The sequence below is a fragment of the Podarcis bocagei genome (assembly GCF_964188305.1).
Source record: "Podarcis bocagei genome assembly, chromosome: 4".
Lineage (NCBI taxonomy): Eukaryota > Metazoa > Chordata > Lepidosauria > Squamata > Lacertidae > Podarcis > Podarcis bocagei.
In genome coordinates, this window is record NC_138128.1 from 16266034 (window position 1) to 16287700 (window position 21667).

Below are 21667 nucleotides of genomic sequence, written 5' to 3' on the forward strand. Positions count from 1 at the left end.
GACAGTGTTCTCGAAGCTACCAGCATGAGTCTGACCAAACTGCGGGAGGCGGTGGAAGACAGGAGTGCCTGGCGTGCTCTGGTCCATGGGGTCATGAAGAGTCGGACACGACTAAACGACTAAACAGCAACAACAAATTCTACTATGATTATGATTATCACCCCGCCCATCTGACTGGGTTGCCCCAGCCACTCTGGGCAGCTCCCAACATATATAAAAACATAATAAAACACTGATCATTTAAAAACGTCCCTATACAGGGCTTCCTTCAGATGTCTTCTCAAGGTTGTAGAGTTACTTTATCTCCTTGGCCCAAAAGTCGCATAACTCCATACCCTCCAACATTTCTCTGATGAAAATAGGGACATCCTAAGGAAAAGTGGGACATTCCAGGATCAAATCAGAAACCGTGACGACTTCTGGAAAATAGGGACACTTCGAAGGTCAGTTAACATTCAAAATCTGAAATGAGCCAGGCCCCAAATATCTGAAAGATGGTCTCCACATCCTTACTCACTTGTGCTTCAGGAGAGGAGAGAGGGAGACAGAGGTTCCTGCCTGGTAACAGTAAACCCAAGTGTAGACTAATAATAATAATAATAATAATAATAATAATAATAATAATAATAATAATAATAATAATAATTTATTATTTGTACCCCGCCCATCTGGCTGGGTTTCCCCAGCCACTCTGGGCGGCTTCCATAGAAACCAAAGAACACTAAAATATCATACATTAAATACTAAAACTCCCATCTGCCTCAGCCGCATAGGCAATGGTCAGGGAACATGGGACTTGCAATCTGGCAACATCTGGAGGGCACCAAAACAGTTTACCTAGAAGAGGGAAGAGAAGAATGCACAGGCCTGAGACTCACACATGCAACACCAGATGGGGCTCATGGGTGTAAGACTAAACTTCACTTAGTGTTACATCTGAGCCAAGGCCAGTTCATATGAAAGTCCACAGACTTTTCGCCAAAGTGGAGAGCAAAATAAATACTAGAAACACACACACACACACACACACACACACACGGTCTTGGAGAACAGGTCTGCCATTTTGGATTGACCAATATGGTTACTGATTGGGGTGTTGAGACCTGGGTAGACCTGACACCTGTGTATCTACATTCCCCCCCTCCCCAATGAAAAGCCCTTCTTTTTATAAGCAGCATCTTGGAGCATGAATGGGAGGGATGACGATAAGATGATTCTGCAGGATTGTGTTGGTTTTTTTGCTGCTTATTCCCCCCTGTACCTTTAAAGTATAAGAAGACAGGATTCTTTGGGTGTGTGTCTCGCCATTTGCTAAGCTAGTTTCACTTGGTCCGCTGAACGTGTCTGTGTGGTTGTTTAGAAAAAGCTAATAGCGATTTGTCAGCTCTGCCCTGGTGGATAGGAGGGCTGAGGTATTTCCCTCCCTCCCTCTTCCCCGAAAGTGGCAGAATATCAAATATTTATGCAAGCAGACTATTTTGCAAGTGCATCCTGGTCATTTTATGTGACTAGGTCGAACAGAATGCCTGGGGAAGCTGTCAGGGGTGTGTGAGCGTGAGAGAGAGAGGGAGGGAGGGAGGGAGAGAGAGAGAGAGAGAGAGAGAGAGAGAGAGAGGGAGAGAAGCTCTCTTTCCCATAATGCACTGAGATTTGATCAATCAAATTTAGTGTTGCCAGATGCTCATTCAGATCAGCCCTTTTTCTTTCCCATAATGAAGCCATGGAAGCTCTTGAGGAAGCAGGAGTTCCATCTGATTGGGTATGAGGGAAGCTCTTCTCCATTTTCTGCCAGCTACTTTGAAAAAAAATAATACTGTTCCTCCAAGCTGCTATCTTATTTAGCTGTGCTATTTTGCTCTGTAGCCAAATTAGAAAAATATCAGCAGAAGGCAGGGAGTTTGAAAATCTTCATGGCAACAATTGCATCATGAACCACCCTGTGTTGATGGCAAGTGGAGTCTTTTGCCTCTTGTAGAATCCTGACAATTTAACTAATAATAATAATAATAATAATAATAATAATAATAATAATAATAATAATAGAATGGGCTTACAGCCTAGTGAGGCAGTGTAGTTGAAATATAGGTGTGAAATTGAATATATTATCTGTGTATGTAAGCTAATGCTTAGAAACCTAAATCAAAACTGAGTGTTTGTGCAAATTAGGTTATGACTGTCTTGTTTTTGTTTATAATTCTATTTATTTGTTTATTTAAAACTATCAGTATCACTCCAAGACACCTCTGTGAGGCATCAAAGTCACCTATTGGCATAAAAAGTCACTACCAATCAAATACAGAAAATTCAAAACAAAACGACTGAGACAGTTTCCAATAGAAAAAGTTAGTGTTTGTCTCATAATTTTTTCATAGGGATGTCAGACAATGATCTCACATAAACTCTTTTTCGGCAAAATTCTGTGGAGTGTTGGTAATGGGGGATGGTTTGGCTCTGTTCAATGCATAGTTTAGCATCCTGAGAATGAACTGTGGCAAGCCTTGGGCTCTTGGGTTCCTTCTCTCTCCTCTCTCCTTCATGCAGGATGGCAGGTGATGTGACTCTTCCACTTCTGGTTTGGAAGAAACTGCAGTTTCCTATTGCTTCTGAATTTGGGAAACTGGCTTAGCCTAAACTATGGTTAGTTAAAACACACCAGAACCAAACTGTGGTTTCACACCCTGTTGGGTTTTTTAAAACTAACCATAGGTAAACTAAACGAGTGTCCTGAGATTGGAGGTAATGGAAGGCAGCAAAATTGAAACGATCAGCTTTCAGTCTTGCTCTCTCACACAAGAAAGAGGAAGAGGGGAAAGTGTGTGAGCTTAAGGCTCACTATGGCTCGTTCTTGCAATGTTGGAACCTCCTTGTTTAGCATCATGCCTAAACTGGGCCTTTATGTTACCTAATCACACAGAACTGACTCTCCAGAAGAGACGAAAGATGCCCAGGGTGGTTTAAAGCAGCACACCATATTCATATACTTGACTACAACCTGTTTAATTTAAAAAAAAAGCAATGTAAAAACTGCACCTAGCTTAATCAAGCTGAACATAACAGATGCAAACTATGTTCCATTTCAATGTCACTTAATCTTAGAACCTTTTCCAGCTGTCTCTACAGTGTCAATTTTACCCTAAGAATTTCTACTGATTGAAACAGCTACATTTAAAATGTACAGCTTGGGAACGCCGAGGGCCACTCTGAGATTATATGCAGCGCTGATGAATATTTATAAGGTGTATACATAACCTTCAAAATTCCTTTGTCTTGAAAAACTCTGCAGATTATGCACAGATCTGCCACTCTAAACTTTCTCTGTCACTGCCCTCGTTTTGTGGGAATCTGAGTAACGTCCACATAACACTCATGACATTCTTGAGTTAGCGATAGCTAGGTAATGTTTTAAAGGTAATTAGAGGGATCGCTTCATGCTCAGATGAGTGCTCAATCGAAAACAACAACAGCTTTGACATTCTCACTTGGATAAGCTTCGAGTTGAGTTTGGGTTTGTACTCAAATAAGCCTTGACAGCATATCTGGGGAGGAAAGCTATGCCAACAACATCATGCGCACACACAACAATGTAAAGCAGAAACCTTGATATTGATAAAGAAGAATACATGTATTGACAAAGATGCATGTTTGATGAGCTCAGTGGGCTAAGATAATGAATAGATTTGAGTTGGAAGATAGTATTTGGCTAAAGCAGAGATGGTTGAAGACATCTGGTGCCTGAGGCAGAAAATCCGAGCGGTTTCTCCCAGGGTGATGAATATGTCAGAAAACCCAAACGATGGAAGACCTCGTTGGATGAGGCACCTAGCAAGTGTAACTAACTAAATAAATGACTGTCCATTCATAGTGCTGCACAACACCCCAAATCTGCTGCCTGAGCTGGACCACCTCATTCTTCCCAATGGTAGGGTCAGCTGTGAAAATGCACTGACTCTTTGAGCAGTGGCCAGCCTTTCTGGCCAAATTTGTCAGCCGTTTTGTCCAAAATATGTGAGAGGCATAACTCCTAGGGCAGTGTTTCCCAAACGTTTTTGGGCAACGGCACACCTGCTTACCGGAAAAAAATCTCGCGGCACACCACCATTAAAGCCCCGCCCCGTGACGTCAGCGCGCAGCGTCACGCCGGGAGGGACGCACAAAAGTGAACGTTTTTTCCCTCCCCCTTGCCGGGGTGGGAGGAGGCAGCAGAGCGAGGGCAGCTGAGGCGGCGGCGGCAGCTGAGGCGGCGGCGGCTGCGATAGCGGGCGGAGGAGGAGCCGTCGCCGGGAGTTGCTGCTGCTGCTGTTGCTGCTGCTGCCCGGACATGCCGGCCTCCTCCTCCTCCGCTGTCTCGCGCTCCTCCCTTTTGCGCGCGCTGCCCCGCCGCTCGGCACCACCACCGCGGAGCCGCCCCCGGCTCGACGCGGATCCTCGCCGCCGCCGCCTCTCGCCGCCGCCTCTCGCCCGCCTCCCTCCCACGGCACACCAGCCGGTGTCTCACGGCACACTAGTGTGCCGCGGAACACCGGTTGGGAAACACTGTCCTAGGGCATACTACAATACATATACAGACTCCTGGGTCTTGGAATGGTTTTCTGCATTGCCTGCTGATGAACCACCTACTGGGAAGAGGCATGCTGCAGAAATGTCCCTAGACTGCCACAAACTGATGCTTGCTGTTCTGCTTGTGGCACCTGTCCGTCACCCATGATTTATCTGGATTTTTTCACCTGTCCTCTCTTGAAACCTCTAGGACAGGCATCCCCAAACTTGGCCCTCCAGAAGATGTTTTGGGACCACAACTCCCATCATCCCTAGCTAACAGGACCAGTGGTCAGGGATGATGGGAATTATAGTCCCAAAACCTCTGGAGGGCCGAGTTTGGGGATGCCTTCTCTAGGAGAATCACAGCATGACTAAGATTGCAAACCTAGAAGCGCATTGTAAGTTAAGCATAAGTTTGATGGAATGCAACTAAATTAAAACCACTTCAGCCTCTTGCTGAACCATATTTGTGATGAACCAGCACAACTAGAAGTGTCTTGCAACGCTTCCAGGTAAGGATTGGGCACACATCAAATTAAGTGTTTTTGCTGTGGGAAGGAATTAGTTCCTTGAACTCGGTTTTTTTCTTATAGAGTAGCCTTCAGCAATGGCTATTACCTAGAATGGCCGCATGCAGTGGAGCAGGGGTGTTGTTTAGTCTTGTCCGACTCTTTGTGACCCCATGGACCAGAGCACGCCAGGCACTCCTGTCTTCCACTGCCTCCCGCAGTTTGGTCAAACTCATGCTGGTAGCTTCGAGAACACCGTCCAACCATCTTGTCCTCTGTCGTCCCCTTCTCCTTGTGCCCTCCATCTTTCCCAGCATCAGGGTCTTTTCCAGGGAGTCTTCTCTTCTCATGAGGTGGCCAAAGTATTGGAGCCTCAGCTTCAGGATCTGTCCTTCCAGTGAGCACTCAGGGCTGATTTCCTTCAGAATGGATAGGTTTGATCTTCTTGCAGTCCATGGGATTCTCAAGAGTCTCCTCCAGCACCATAATTCAAAAGCATCAATTCTTCGGCGATCAGCCTTCTTGATGGTCCAGCTCTCACTTTTTTGTGGTGGCTCCCTGCTTGTGGAATGCTTTCCCCAGGGATGCTCGCCTGGTGCCATCGTTTCATGTCTGTGACTAATTAAACAATCTCTGTCCTTTTAAACTGGAGGGGGGGAGAGTATTGTTTTCGTTTGTAACTGTGTTACGTATTTTTGTGTTTCTCGATTATAAACTGCCCTGTGATCCTCAGATGAAGGGCGATACAGGAATTAATAAATGATAAAAAATAATTAATGAATAGGGCTGAAAGGCACAACTCCAGTATAGTCCACGTGCCTTGTCTGTATCCTACTCTTAATATCTGATTTGGGAACAGCTTCTCATTCATTTATTTTTTTAAAAAAATTGTGCACTACTCAGCTCAGGCTATGAAAATTCATCCAGATGACCTCAGTTCACCCTGGTTTCAGGCTGGCTCTCATTAGGAGGCAAAACATTTTCTTGCCAGGAGAAGCGCATTGGCATGCTTCACACAGTCGTTTGAGGAGAAGCCAGCGCATTAGGCAGTTCCATGAGAAGGGCGCCTGCCTAAAGCAGACAGTGCCACTCTGCTGGAATGCTAACTGGCTTTTTAGGTCATCTACAACTGAACCATTGCCAGCCTGGTTCCTTCAAGACTCTTTGGACTCTCATCAGCCCAAATCCCATTCATGGTATACCGTTATTTGCACCCAGAGAACAGTGTGAAGGGCTCTGATGCCGCTTTGCTGAAGCTTAAGTTAAGCTAGGTTTGTTTTTCACAGGTATACATCGCTGTTGAGTGAAAATTCAGTTCTCTTCATAATAGAGAATTAGACACACTACCTTTTTTTTAAAGCCATCACATCTTGCTTCTTTTATGAACTTTTGGGATGGCTCCATGTTTTTCTTTTGAAGGTCATGGATGTGCAGCCTTGATATTAGGAATGCATTAATAAATAAATTTAAATTCTCTGTATTTGTGGGGTTGGAGAAGCTGTATTCTACAACCTGTGTACATTTTACAATTGAGCAAATTTGATGACGTTTTCCCAGTTTGAAAAAAGTTCTATAATTTCACGCTGGTTTTGCAAGTTAACTGATAGTGGCAAAAAGCACTACAGACCTCTGAGAGACAAGTGTGGCACAGGGCTGCGAAAGTTGCGTTAGGACTACAGAGACTTGGGTTCAAATCCCTGTTCAGTTGTGTAGTTCCTGGAGGGACTACAAGCTAGTCACTCTTTCTTATCCTAACCTACATAACAGGATTGTTGTGAGGATAGGATGAGAATGTGGGGGGTGGGGGAAGAACCGTGCTCATCCTTGATGAAGGATACACACACACACACACACACACACACACACACACACACACACACTGGTACCTCTAGATGCGAACGGGATCCGTTCCGGAGCCCCGTTCGCATCTAGAAGCAAACGTAACCAGTGACAGCACGTCTGCGCATGTGCACATCGCTTTTCGCCGCTTCTGCGCATGCGCGTGACATCACTTTGACCGTCTGCGCATGTGCAAGCGGCGAAACCCGGAAGTAACGCGCTCCGTTACTTCCGGGTTGCCGCAGAGCGCAACTTGAATGCGCTCATCCCGAAGCACATTCAACCCGAGGTATTACTCTGTGTGTGTGTGTGTGTGTGTGTGTGTGTGTATATATATAAAATATCACACACACACACACACACACACACACACACACACGTATCCTGTCATGTTCCTGTCTACTTCTGGCTTCTGAGAATTTCAGCAGGCATTGCCCCCACCATGCACTTTCAAACATAAAGGTTTGAAACATACACTTTTCTAATGGAAGCCGAGATTTCCAAGAAACTGAATCCGGCCCATACCATGTCCTTCGTTTCTCCCTTCCCGGCATTCCTGTGGAATCGCAGCACACAGCCTTGAGGGTAGGAACCTGTGTTCTATATTGGGCATCCTTTAAAATACCTCAGAGCGTCGCAAACTTACCACAATTTTTGAGCAGCATTTGGGAGGCGGTGGGCAGAACTGACTGCAATGTGATCCAGTAAAAGCTTTTAAGAGCCGATGCAAAATGCATGAGCACGCCAGCCACCAACAGTTATTTTGTACTGCTTTCCTGGAAGAGAGAGAAAATCTTGGTACTGTGTGTGTCGTGTGGGTGGGTGTGCTCTGTTGCACCTTTACAAAAGGTGCTTGCTTGGAAAGCTTTAGATCTGCACCATCCAAGCTCTGATTGTCCTCACTTCCCCTTCTGTTGCCTGTGTGGAAGTGTGTGTGTGTGTGTGCGCGCGCGCGCGCCCTGGCACACTGAACGTTCCCTCAGGACTCTGGGATCCTCTGCAGTGACCTAGTTTTGTTCCATACAGTGATGAAGAGTTCAGCGCCAGGCCCAGCCTGGGATTTTACCGCATGGGTCTCCTGGAAGGAGAAAGCCAATAATCCGTGGCCTCAGCAGAGTCACTGCCGCTCTCGTGTTGTGAGGAGGGCTGCTGCTGCTGGGCAGTAGGCCTCTCCGCGAATCAATCACCTAGCATTTTCCTCATGAAACTATTTACACTTGACTTCCTTTGCCAATTCGACTATTTATTTACAAAACTATTTGTAGTATCGTGAGGTGCCTTGTACTGCTCTTTTGAGGGTGCGAGGCACCTCACAATTTCACGAAACAACAAAATAAACGGATTTAAATGATAAAGCTGCCAGTTCTCTATCTCCAGGTCTCCAGCTGTTGTTGGACTACAACTCCCATCGTCCCTGACCGCTGGTCCCGCTAGCTAGAGATGATGGGAATTGCAGTCCAACAACAGTTGGGGACCCAAGTTTGCGAAACGCGACAAGAAGAAGAAACCAATTTAAGCTGAATGTTTTATTGCAAAGTTGTTATTTGTATAAGCCGTCTTAGGAGTGTTGCAGTCTTTAAAGGTGACTTGGAAATGCTTGTTATAATAATAACAGGGTTTATTTCTGATCGAAGAAAAGGAGGAAGGGATAGAACTGAAATGCAAATATACAAGGATATAAGCATATATTTAACATACAATATCCATACTCTGCAAAGAAAGAAAGCTACCACTGTTAAAATAAGAACACTGTTCTGCCCAGCTGTTTCCTTTTTCACTGCACTGTTTGCATACTTTACGTCTCTTCAATATGAGGAAGATCTCATTACATCAGAAAATACCCTTGTGCTTAAAAATGCAATGGGTTGTCTGCAACACTGCAGATGTTCCATTTACACAATGGGATTTTTCTCTTCTTCTCTCCCACCCCCTCCAAAATCTGCTCTGGGGGTCCCCCAAACCTCTAGGGCAGATTTGAGGGGGGCGTTCAGGGAAGAGGTGAGGAGGGAGAAGTTCCATTGTGCAAGGGGCAGTCTGCGAAGGTAACAACAATGTTGGAAAAAATCCAATATGTCTGCCTTAAATGTGAATCACAAAATTACATTGGTAATGGGCGGTGGTAATTACCCAATAAATCGGTTGGGATTCCTCTTCCCAGTTTCCCAGGTTTGGGGGCAAGTAATTTGAATTGTAACAAGGTTTGGCATTTCCTTCTCAGAATAGGAATGCGACTCTCATTTGCAGCTTCCCTCAAATTGTAAGGGCTCATCCTGTCAAAGGTTGACAGTTATGTCGTTTCGTTCCGTGTGGAATGAGGCTAATCTACTAATTTTTCCATATCCAGGACCTTATTTAACATCAAAGTGCCGGCTGTGAGGTGTATTATTAGTTGCTTGTGTGTTCAGCCACAAAGTAAATCTGCTTCAGGCTAGGAAGAAAAAATCTAGTATGAAAGAACAATAGTCTTTAAATCCTTAAGTCTCCTCCTGTGTATTTGCCATTATATAGAAGATGAAAAAGAACCTGAAGGCTTCGGGCCCAGCTAGATGATACATGAAATGTGTCGCTGCATTTCTCATATGTGTGTGTGTGTGTAAGAAAAAGGCAGCTGGAGGGGGTGTTAACCCTTACTTCCTGCACTGTATACCTAATTAAAATTGCCCTTTCCACTGAAGCTGTTCCCCCAGGCTGCTAGGGCAACTCCCATTAGCACCAGTGGACACTTCCTTCATTCTGAACATAGCAGTTGTGTATGGTGGGTGGGTGTGATCCTGGTTGCCGTCCCCTTGGATGGGAGCTTGCCTGTTCTTGCTGGTGTTGCACAGCATCTGAAGGAGCAGGTACACAGCTTGGAGGTACTTCTGGGTCCTTGGCTGTCACTTGAGGCTCAGGTGGCCTCAGTGGCACAGAATCCCTTCCATCAGCTTGGGCATAGGACTTTCTCTGAAGACGGTTCGAAAACTTCAGAATTTGGCAGCCAGGTTGCTCACTGGGGCAAGACCGTTTGAGCATATTGCACTGATCCTGGCTCGACTGTGCTGCATCTCTTTCACCTTCCCAAGTGATAGAGGGAATCCAGTGGAGGAGTGAAGCAGATTGTATGGTGAAATAGCAGAATGACTCATAGCAGAATGAACGGCAATGTACTGTGTTGGCATGCACACCGATGGGCAATGAGAATGCTATTGCTTCCTGAATTTTTAGTGAGTTTCTAGTGGGAATGGAGCTATTAACTGCCGTATTCCCAGGAGAAGCACGCACTGAGTACACCAGGGCTGGTGGAGTGGGAGTTTGTGGCCGAATCCTTCCACCATTGCATAACTGGGACAGCTAAGTGATTCCTTTATTTCTTCTTTCCTAGGGTCGCCATGTCAAAACAGGACAGCTTGCAGCTATTAAAGTCATGGATGTCACCGGGGTAATGTATTATTCTTTTCTTGACTTTATGATCGTGCAATCTACTGAACAATGTGCAGCTCCGTCAAATATTGAAACCTCAATTTTGCCATCCATGGGTTTGCATAGCAAGAGAACACCCATGGACTTGGATGGGAAGGGAAGTGGACCCTTTTTCGTTTAAAAAGCAGTGATTATCATCCTCAGTCAGCAGCAGGCTCACCGTCATGCAAGAACCTATAGTTGACCCTCAAGTTGCTGTGCTGAGCTCATTGTGAATCTAGCTTGGATAGGAAGATGCCTTATTCTGTGTCAGACACTTTGCCCATCTAGCTCAATTTTGTCGGCACTGACCTGGCAGCACCTTTCCAGTTTTTCAGGCAGGGGAGAATCCTAGGCCTACCTGGAGATGCTGGGGACTGAACCTGGGACCTTACACATTCAAAACAGATGCTCTGCTTATGAGCTGTGGTCCTTCTGCGCCCAGTTTGATGAGCAAGCAGGACGTCAACAAGGAGGCGCAGACACTCCCACTTGCTTGGCTACCCTCGTTTTCCAGCATCAATCAACCATGCCTGCTTTGATTGGCTGTCGCTGCCCCATTAGTCTAGCTGAGAGGTATGAGTGGCTGTCCTAAGCTGGCAGGCTTGTTTTGTCTTTGCTCTGCCCCTTCCCCAGATGTTTCGAGGGATAATTCTGCAGAATCTGTTCAAATGCATAGCTTGAGAAAATAAATGAATCTCTTCTATTCCTTCACCCCTCCCCTGGTACTAGTCCTCAGGGTCTCACCTTACTAGATGGCATTGTTCCACCCAGGGTTGAGCTGGAACTCACTGGATCAAGAAACACTGCTCAGAATGAGATTCTTTTTACCAATCGCAATAGAAATATGTATGCCACAACTCGGTGTGTGGAAGCCTTTGGTATTCTGAGCCCCGGATTGTTTCACCTTGCAAGAACCCAGAGTTGGGTGCATTGAGCTGTTGTGTGGCTAGAAGATGCATTGCAGAAAATGCATAAATATGGTCACTGAGGAATTTGCATGACAAAAAAGGAACAGGGATTTTCAAGGTATTAAGCTTGTTATTCCTTTAATAGGAGGAAAATAAACTACGTGCTTGCCAAAAGACCGCAGGGGAAGAAAGTGTAGAATCGCTAAAGCTTTCGGAAGCATAAGCACTTCGGGGTTTACTTAATAAGAGTCTTAATTCACGAAAAATCACACACCATGTTTTTAAGCCTCATTCTCAAATTTTGTGCCTGAAAATGTAGCGTGAGATTTCAGGGAGAGCTTGTATTAAGAAGAACACAATTAAATACAGGATTTAAGCCAGTCCCCTTCTCTCCCCACCCCCACTTTCTCTCACACATGCTTCTGCTTCAGCAGCACATCCATCCACTCCTCTGTCACTTACACACTCACACTCCCTTCTCTGAACGTTGTGGGTTCTTCTGGCTCACACTTGCTTTGTCTTCTGGCAGCCATTTTTCTTTTGGCTCAGACAGAGAAGTCTCAATTTGCTGACTACAGTCGCAACTTGGAAGTGGAACAGAATCCGTTCCGGAAGTCAAACCAAAGCGTGGCTTCTGATTGGCTGCAGGAAGCTCCTGCAGCCGATCAGAATCGCGGTCGGACGTTCGGCTTCCAAAAACAGTGCGCAAACCAGAACTGTCACTTCTGGGTTTGCGGCATTTGGGAGCCAAAACGGTCAAGAACTATGCTGTTCAGAAGTCAAGGTACCACTATATACAGGTGCTCATATCTGGCTCCTGGTTCAACGATACATTGGAACGGGAGCTTTCAGCCTGACAGCTTTTAGAATAAACAGCAGATTTTCGTCGGGATAGGTATAACCGCATGTCACTTCACTCCAAATCTTCAGATGACATCAACCAGTGGTTCCAAGTGGATGTCAAAATGGTGCTCACTTCCCTCAAGTCACATCCCAGCCAGCCAGTTTGGAAGGATACCATAGTCAATAATATTGTGAATACCCTTTAAGAAATCTCCAAGAGTCTACAAGTATAATGATTGAAAGGGGCCTGCCATTCAATGGGAAGCAGGGCTAGCCTCAGTTTGAGGGGGGTCCGTGGAGAAAGGCACCCTTTGAACAAAGGAACAGGTTGCTGCAAGAATTGCTAATTTCCTGAATGCCTATTTCCTACCTGACAAGGTTCAAGCTTCTTCTGTTAATTCACAAAGCCCTAAACTCCTTAGGCCCAAAGTACTTTAAGGACTGCCTCATTACTTATGTTCCACCTTGGCCACTGAGATTTTTGGAATGGGGCTCTTTTCATGCCCCCACCCAGGGTTCAGTTTGCTTTCAGCAAGGACTGAGCCTTTAGTCTGGCACACCCTGACCAGGAAACCTCTTGCCAATAGAAATTGGAGCCTGAATCATCCCAGCTTTCTTCTAGCTGTCTTCTAAAAACTAAGGCCTTTGGAATTTGATTTTTTTTTAACCAACAAGTATTTATTGACATGATGTTGATGTTCTCACAGAATTGAGAAAAAACATACTGTAGTAGTACGTTTTTATGTTGTGAGCCACCTTGCTATATTTTCTATGAAGGTTTGTTAATATGTGAATAAAATACAATCGTACCTTGGCTTTCGAACAGCCTAGTTCTCCAACGTTTTGACTCCGGAACGCTGCAAACCTAGAATTGAGTGTTCCGGTTTGCGAACGTTTTTTGGAAGCTGAACGTCCAACGCGGCTTCCGATTGAGTGCAGGAAGCTCCTGCAGCCAATTGGAAGCCACACCTTGGTTTTCCAACGTTTTCGGAAGTCAAGCAGACTTCCGGAACGAATTCCGTTTGAGAACCAAGGTACGACTGTAAAATAAATTATACATTGTTCAACTAACACACTATCCATATTGAACTTTAATTGCTCTGTTTAAATATCCAGGCTGCAGTCCTAGGCATAGCATGCTTTGATAAACTGAATTCAGTGTTAGAAACTGAGATATGAAAGTTAGGAGCTAAATGGCACTTTAAACCTAGGTTATCGGCGCCACAATGGAGTGTCTGGGCGTGCTTTTTTAATAACAAGAATACAAAGCTGAAAGTGAATGAACTGCAGCTAAGATCTTATGTTCATTTTTCACATGGTCTAGTCCTCATCTGAAGAATGCAAAAAACAAAAAACAAAGCCATACTTTCCCTGTCCGCCCCCCTAATATTCTTATGAGGGTCCCTTCTTCAGTCTTCAGAGAGTGGCTGGCAGAAAAGGGTCCTTCTTTTTTTCCAGCAGTGGCAGCTTCTAATCTGAAATCTTAGGCTCAGTACTGCGCCCAGGGCTCAGAAACTGCTTGCATTAATGAAATTCCCTGTCACAAAAATGCCTAGAACAACTGGAGTTTTGAACGTTGAGTGTCTTGTATCTAGAGGTTGCTTCCGCTGGTGGAAGGAGTCTTTTTCATTGGTGGAAACCTTGTCCATTCACAGATGGGAGCCTTTGGATACAACCAACCCAGTGCGCTGAGCTTTCCGTGGCATTTCATTGGCGCTCAACTTTATGTACTGAGATTGTGAATGAGGATTTTTCATTATAAGAAAGGGAGAAGGGTTGGGGAAGGATGAAGATAAAAATGAACCAATTATGATTAAGACGAAGAGAAATAATGCCTGGAAATAAGCCTGTTGTTGATTTGGTGACACTGATTATATTTCTTTTTTATCCAGGATGAAGAGGAAGAGATTAAGCAAGAAATTAACATGCTAAAGAAATATTCGCATCACCGAAATATTGCTACTTACTATGGTGCTTTCATTAAGAAGAACCCCCCAGGAATGGATGATCAGCTTTGGGTATGCAATGTTTCCTTCCTCCTCGTCTTCTTTTTACAAACAGCGTTTATTTTCTTTGGCTTATCTACATGGGACATTCAAAATCCCTGTGACATTTCGCAGAAAACCGTGAAGGATTTATTGTTTCCTTGCCTCTGGAATCTGTGTGCTTCCTTTTTAAGGGCTGTGTTTCTCAGATGCTCTAGATCACCTGCATATTGCTATAAAGGAACAACACTTCCCTTTCTTCTAGCATAGCTTAAGCTCAGGTTTGAAGCAGACACTGTTTCCATAAAAAATATTGTGCATTAAGAATTCTGCAGAAGAAGATGCTGGATGAGACCAGAGACCTATCTTGTACTACAACATCCTATTCTCACAGTAGCCAACCAGATGTCTATATGAAACCTGCAAGCAGAACTTGTGTTTAACAGTGCTGTGTTCAATTGTGGTCCCCAGAAACTGGTATTCAGAGGTATATTACATCAGATTCTGGGGTTAGTACACGGCCATTGTGGCTATTTAACCTTCTCCATAAATTTGCCGAAAAGCCATTTAAAGCCTTCCCTATCGGTTGCCATCACTGCATCCTCTTACAGCCAATACCATAGTTTGATTATGCACTGTGAGAATAGCTACTTCTTTTTATCCTGAATCTTTCACCAGTCAGCTTCATTGGATGCCTCCAAATTGTTATATTATTTGGGTGGTGGTGGGAATTCTCCCAATTCTCTTTATCCACATCGCAATTTTACACACTGGTTCTCACACGCCTCCTTTACTCACCCTTTCCCTAAACTCAAAAATCGCAAATCATAGAGTTGGAAGGGACCCTGAGGATCATGTAGTCCAACCCCCTGTGATACAGGAATATGCAGCTGTCCCTTACAGGGGATCGAACCTGCAACCTTGCTGTTGCCAGCACCACGCTCTAACCAACTGAGCTATATTGTAACCTTTCCTTGTAGGGGAGTTGCTCTAGTCCCATTTGGCTGCCCTTTTCTGAATTCTTCTCCAGCTCTACAATATTCTTCTTTGAGGTTCAGCAACTGCAGTTATATATAGTATTCCATGCTAAATAAAACCTGTAGGGTGTTAAATGCTATAGGGAACAGGTTTGCCACCTGTGTCATGTCTGCCCTGTGCCCCCTTGCACTCCATAATATCTAGCACGATTTGTCACCTGTGTTGGCATCAGTGTGAACCCTGGGTTGAAGGTTAACAGTGGTAGCCTGACGCAGGTTTTGCAAACATGGGGCTTGTGTGTGAATCAAATGACAGTAAGAAGGCATCCTATGGGCCCATAGTTGAAAGCAGTGCTGTGTATTTTGACCCACGTGATTCACTAAACCGCCACGTTTTTTGTTGCCTGATTGAATTAGAACTCGTGAGAATTCTGCTCTTCCTGCGCTGGAGATAAAAATGCTTGTTTATTTCCCCCTCTTGCCTTTGTCAGAATAAAAATCTTTGCCGATAACGCCAGAGTTATTCTCTTTATCAACACTCGGATGAAGTGGTACAAGAAATAATAACAGTGAAAAGGCAGAGTTCTTTCAGTGCAGATTAGGATCTCTCCGAAAGAGCAGGTTTCCGACATATTTTATTGCCACCATCCTTGAAGTGCATCTTTCTATTTTCGCTGCACACATTTTATAATATTTGTAATTTTCATGAAAATGTTCTGTAATTGCTTTTAGCTTGCCATAAGCTGCCCTGAGCGGCGGAAAGGCAGGTACAGGTGTTCTGAATAAGCATTAAAGTGCAGGACAACACAACCCCTTGTCAGGCTCCAGGGATAGAGAGGCCCAGTGGGTGTAGTTTGCTGTCAAGCCAACCCCCACAACAAGTGCCATAATAGAGTTGGTACTCTTTGACAGTGAGGTCTTCACGGGTATAGAGCCTGTGTGCACTCGGGCATAGCCAGGGTGTTATGTACAAAATCCAAAAGAGGGAAGTAACATCAGCGCATGGAACATCTCACTTTATTGTTCTTAGAAAACACTGCTTTCATTTTCTTTTAAGAGAGAAATTGTGAGGATTAAAAATAAACAAATTGTTGTTGTTTAGTCATTTAGTCATGTCCGACTCTTTGTGATCCCATGGACCAGAGCACGCCAGGCACTCCTGTCTTCCACTGCCTCCCACAGTTTGGTCACACTCATGCTGGTAGCTTCAAGAACACTGTCCAGCCATCTCGTCCTCTGTCGTACCCTTCTCCTTGTGCCCTCCATCTTTCCCAACATCAGGGTCTTTTCCAGGGAGTCTTCTCTTCTCATGAGGGGGCCAAAGTATTGGAGCCTCAGCTTCAGGATCTGTCCTTCCAGTGAGCACTCAGGGCTGATTTCCTTAAGAATGGACCGGTTTGATCTTTCAGTCCATGGGACTCTCAAGAGTCTCCTCCAGCACCATAATTCAAAATTCAAAACTCCATGGACAAAACAAATTACACCTTGGTTAAAATTTGGTAAGATCGCCAGGGGACAGGTGAAATTGCTACAAGGGTTGGATTCGCCTCACGGATCCCTGGCCTGTTGTGTGAACATAAGAATCAGGAGAACAGGGTTGCCAGGATCCATTTTATGAGCTAGCCAAGGCCTGTGCAGAGCTTGTCTGAAGTCCCTAGTCGGCTGGGAGGCACAGGGTGTTCTTGACTTGACAGTGTCAATCCGGCAGGGCTGTGACGGGACTCCCTGGCCTGCTTAGACCTCCAAGGCCTAGAGCAAGTGTACTCGGCTGCCCCCTACCTCTGCACAGGCCTGGGCCTAGACCAGGGCAGCTAAACTATGGTCCTCCAGAGGTTATTTGGAGTACAGTGCCCAGCATCACTGACCATGCAGGCTGGGACTGATGGGAGCTGGAGTCCAGCAATGCCTTCAGGGCCATCCCTGACTAACCACTCCTGGCCTATCCCCTATGAACACTTTCAGGCATTGAGATCACAACAATAGTGGGACTCTCTGTTCGCCCACCACAGACCTGCCTCCATTCTTCTTTACCGCTGCCTTGCCTCACTTCAACTCTGTTTTGCCTTGCTTTGCCTCACCTTCCATCTCTCCATATTGCCTTGCTTGAATAAATCCCACCAGCAACCATGGGTGATACTAACTTTGGCAGAGGGGAAGCACCATCCTTTTTATATTATTTCACAGAACCTGGAAGAGGTGAAAACTGTAGAATTTGGGTCATTTATTCAGAGCCTGGAATGTAAAAAAAAAAAGAGGGGGAGAGAATAACTGTAGATGGATGTATCATTGTACATTTATTAGTGCATTAATTAGAGCCATTCACTCAGGTATGCTTACACTCTATCGCTTCTCGAGAGCACAGAGCGCATTGTGGACATGAAATAAAATTTCTCTCCCAAATACTCGTAGACTGCCCTGCAAATATATATCCCTCACTCTTTAACATCCAATTAGCTGTACAGCGTCCAACGACCACATGCTCAGTTTATTAAATCAGACTCAATAGCTCACCAGATTGTTCTCCTTCTACCCCTTTGGCTTTTGTCTTATTGGAAGGTGTGGTCGAGAGGGCTCCATCCTGGTCCCCTATCCTCATTTTTAGTGATCTTCATCCCACATGATCACTCTCCTTTGCCCTACCTGGGCTTGCCTTGTTAGATTTAATGAGATCATAGCAGCAGGCATCTAACATTCCGGGACCTTGTCTTAAGTAATACCTTTGTAGGAACAATGGGGGAAATTAATGCTATAAGGGTTACCAAACAGAGTAAGGGGTACAAAATTAAAAATACATTCCATTCGCATTGGTATTCCGGAGCCTCTTCTAGAAATGTTATTGCAAGCTGTGGAGCCCTTCTTTAATTTCAATATGTTAACACAAAAGCATACATCCACAAGGTAATATAGGTGCCATTCTGCTTTATGTTTGTCATCTGTCCTTGCTGTCTAGGGTGGATTGAAGTGATTAACCGAAAAGCACTGCCATGCATGTACAATGGCGTTGGCTTTTTCGCTGCTCGTCTGCTGTTTGCAGAGTTGCAGTGTTCAGGCAGACAGAGAGCTCCAGGCCGGTGGAAGCTGGGGGCAGAACGCTGGTGACAGAGCCGCTCCCCAGAGGGGATGAGGCTCATGCCTTCCTGTCTAAGGATGGATTGCTTCCATGGCAACCCTCAGAGTTTAGATTTAGAATGGTTGGTAGGTTCGTAATGAGGAGCTGGGTGGGGGCTGAGAGGGAAGAAATGCATATGCAGAGCATTCAGCATACAGTGGTACCTCAGGTTACATACGCTTCAGGTTACAGACTCCGCTAACCCAGAAATAGTGCTTCAAGTTAAGAACTTTGCTTCAGGATGAGAACAGAAATCGTGCTCTGGCGGCGTGGCAGCAGCAGGAGGCCCCATTAGCTAAAGTGGTGCTTCAGGTTAAGAACAGTTTCAGGTTAAGAACAGACCTCCGGAATGAATTAAGTACTTAACCTGAGATACCACTGTAGATATATTCTTGGTAGGGTGGGGTGGATTAATAATAATAATAATAATAATAATAATAATAATAATAATAATAATAATAATAATAATAATTTATTATTTATACCCCGCCCATCTGGCTGGGCCTCCCCAGCCACTCTGGGCAGCTTCCATAAAAACCAAAAATACAATAAAAATATCACACGTTAAAAACTTCCCTGAACAGGGCTGCCTTAAGATGTCTCCTGAATGTCAAGTAGTTGTTTATCGCTTTGACATCTGCTGGAAGGGCGTTCCACAGGGCGGGCGCCACTACCGAGAAGGCCCTCTGCCAGGTTCCTGCCCTTCTTCCACCATGGAACTGAGATGACCATGGCTAGTAATTTCCCCAAACTGTGTGGTTGATAAGGGAGTATATTATGCAATCCATCAGAGGCTAAAATGGCACCAGTCTCTGCATTATTATTTTTCAACACCCAGTGGCCAAATCTGAAGCTAACCGATCAGCAAGGTCTTATACGACACTGGGTCCTTGTTTCACCCATCCTTCGATGGTTCCTTCTAATCGAGAGCCAGTAAAATATCCCAGGCTGCTGGTTGCCAGTTGCCAGTCAATCGCAGCCATTGAGGACCTCCAAGGCAAGGGAGTGGGGCCTATCTGCTGGAACTTGCTCACTCCACAATGACCAGGTGGACTTGGGCTGGACAGACCTTTAAATACAGGACTTTGTTCTGTAAAGTAGGACACATGGCTTCCTTGCATCTTCTGGTGGGAAGGAAAGGACTAGTAGATGTCTGCAGATGGTGAACAGTATTGGGCTGAGCCCATTTTGTTTTGTTTTCCTCAGCAGCACAGCTCTGGAGGGTAGGGGGAATAGCCTACTTTACCTTTGCAAAGTCCTTCCTCCATTTTTGTACTTCTCCCTCTCAGCCATGAGTGCAAGAAAGTACAACTGTTCCAAAGGTAGAACGTTGAAGTGATGGTGTCTTTGCGAATAGTCTGCAGTCTCTTTCGTAGAGGCAAAGAGGTGCTGTTTTTGTTTAAGTCAGGCACCCATTTTGGTTTGGGCAAATCTCTGTTTTAATGTAGTCAGGAACACTTGGTCACATTTGCCATTATTATTGACACCTCTTTTATTTAATACATTCATGACACTGCTAATTGGAAATGCCTCTTTTTTAGCAACAAGTGCTTACAGTAGTGTCCTATTGAGATGGCAGCCTCTTTGAATCAATATTCCACCATCTGTGTCAGTGACAAAACCTGCTAGGGCTGGATGTTTAATAATAATAGTTGAGAAAATTCATGGTTCAACAGAATATTTTTGTGGATTTTTTCCCTAGCTTTTGACAGCTATGGTTTTTAAACCTTGAGTACACATTGTATTATGGTACCGATTTTTGTGGCTTCATTATTGATGTTTTACTGCTGCTATTTTTGTTGTGTTCTGTGATTTATTTTTTATGTAAACTGTTTTGAGGTAACAGGGACATAAACAGATATAATAATGAAAATAATAATCCCCTTCTGTATGTTCTGGATCTTTAGAGGAGCACCAAAAAACAGAGTGATGAGAAACCCTTGTATGTTTAACTGACTACTTTTAATTTCTGGGATGCTTCTGTTATATATTTAGAAGCTTCCAATACACCAAGCCAACAGGTTGCTTCAGGTGCATATTGTTAAAAATTTAATCTTGAGGAGAGAAAAATCAAGGGCAGGCAGTTATGGAGGCTTGAGAGAAGTGAGCTGGCACTACCATTGAGACAATCCTTCAAATTAATGGATGAACGGGATCTCGCTAATATTGTTTGGTCCTGTCTCTTTAATATTTCATGATTGCAATGTGTCATGGAATGTGATCTTCATTTTTCATCAGTTTTTAATTATGAACCGTGTGTACATAAAGGGACATGCTCCCTGTCTCTTTTGGCCTGAAATAAGAAGATAAATGGCCTTTAAAGACAAATGGTCAGTATTTAAAATTCTTTCCATGCTGGGGTGCTCCAGACAGATAAGCTTGTGTATTGTTATACATGGGCACACACAAAATCTTGAGTTTGTTTGTTTTTTCTTTCAAAGTTTTCATCACCTGGTGTTGCAGGCTGTTTGGGTTTGTTGGCTCAATAAAACAGATTACCAGCAGTTTACATAAGGCAAGTTCATAATCACAGGGCAATTTTCTATTCCCTTGAAGTCCTCATGAGCCATTTCTCAGGGGCTTTGAATGAGGGCAGCTATTCCTGCATGTGGTTCAGCATTTGCCTGAACTTGCCCAGACTTTAGAAAAATCTTTGGGGGATCATTAGAGCTGGACATACCAGGTTGTGATTTGTAAGTGCGGTCCATTTGTGACTAACACGGCATTGTTTTCCATGCTTGTTATCACATTGCTTTCCATCACGACGTAGCATATCAATAGAACTGCAACAGAATGCTGCGTGGTAGACTTCTCCTGTTCATATCCTCTGCCATGATACAGGCGTTGACCATTTTGCATGGGAGTTCCATTCTTGGCCCCCCACATGTTGGTGGAACATGCATAGGCCTGCCCCGTTCTGCTTTTCCGGGTAAAAAAGGACCCGGGCATCAGCGGTTGTGTGTCAGTTGGTTGCGTACAGAAAGGTCACCGTCTGTACTTCTTTTCGCTGTTTCACCCACCCAAGAGTCAGCCAGAATTCCATAGCTACTGATCTTAGTTATTCCTCAGTTGTCTGATTTTGGGTTTCCCCTCCACCCCCCATGCTTAGGTTTCCCCCTCCCCCAAAAGTTTTTTTAAAAAGAAAATTAAAAATTGTACACAAAGATTATTGCTAATGCACGGTAATAAAATACAGTGAATAAAATAACAGGGTAGTATTCCCTGCTAATCCTATGCAGATTAGATCCACTGAAGTTAATAGACATGACATGACTAATTTGAGTTTATTAATTCCAGTGGGTCTACTCTGAATAAGACTCAGTTGAATATAACCCAATGTTTTTCGGTACTTCTGCAAATTTTGAGTTCCTTTGAGCCTGTTGACTCCTCCTCCTTGTGAGTGGTCGCTCCATTTTAGCTATGTAAGGGTCTACACTTGCAGAATGAGTTTGTTATTAGTATACAGGCTGGGTCAAACATGTGCTCTACCCCGATGGACGTATGGGTTCTATCCAAT

General features: G+C 44.5%; 1 protein-coding gene across 6 annotated transcripts in view; it reads left to right on the forward strand.

Moving 5' to 3' along the window:
• The window catches only part of TNIK (TRAF2 and NCK interacting kinase), a 297411-nt gene that overhangs the window by 150744 nt on the left and 125000 nt on the right, over positions 1–21667 (forward strand). For all 6 annotated transcript variants that reach the window (XR_014007042.1, XM_081189958.1, XM_081189957.1 and 3 more), the window contains exons 3-4: positions 10249–10305; positions 13972–14097. Coding sequence is in view for 5 of the 6 variants with exons in the window: in XM_081189958.1 (XP_081046084.1) it covers positions 10249–10305; positions 13972–14097 (183 nt within the window). In the remaining variant the exon portion in view is untranslated. The remainder of the gene's footprint in view (positions 1–10248; positions 10306–13971; positions 14098–21667) is intronic.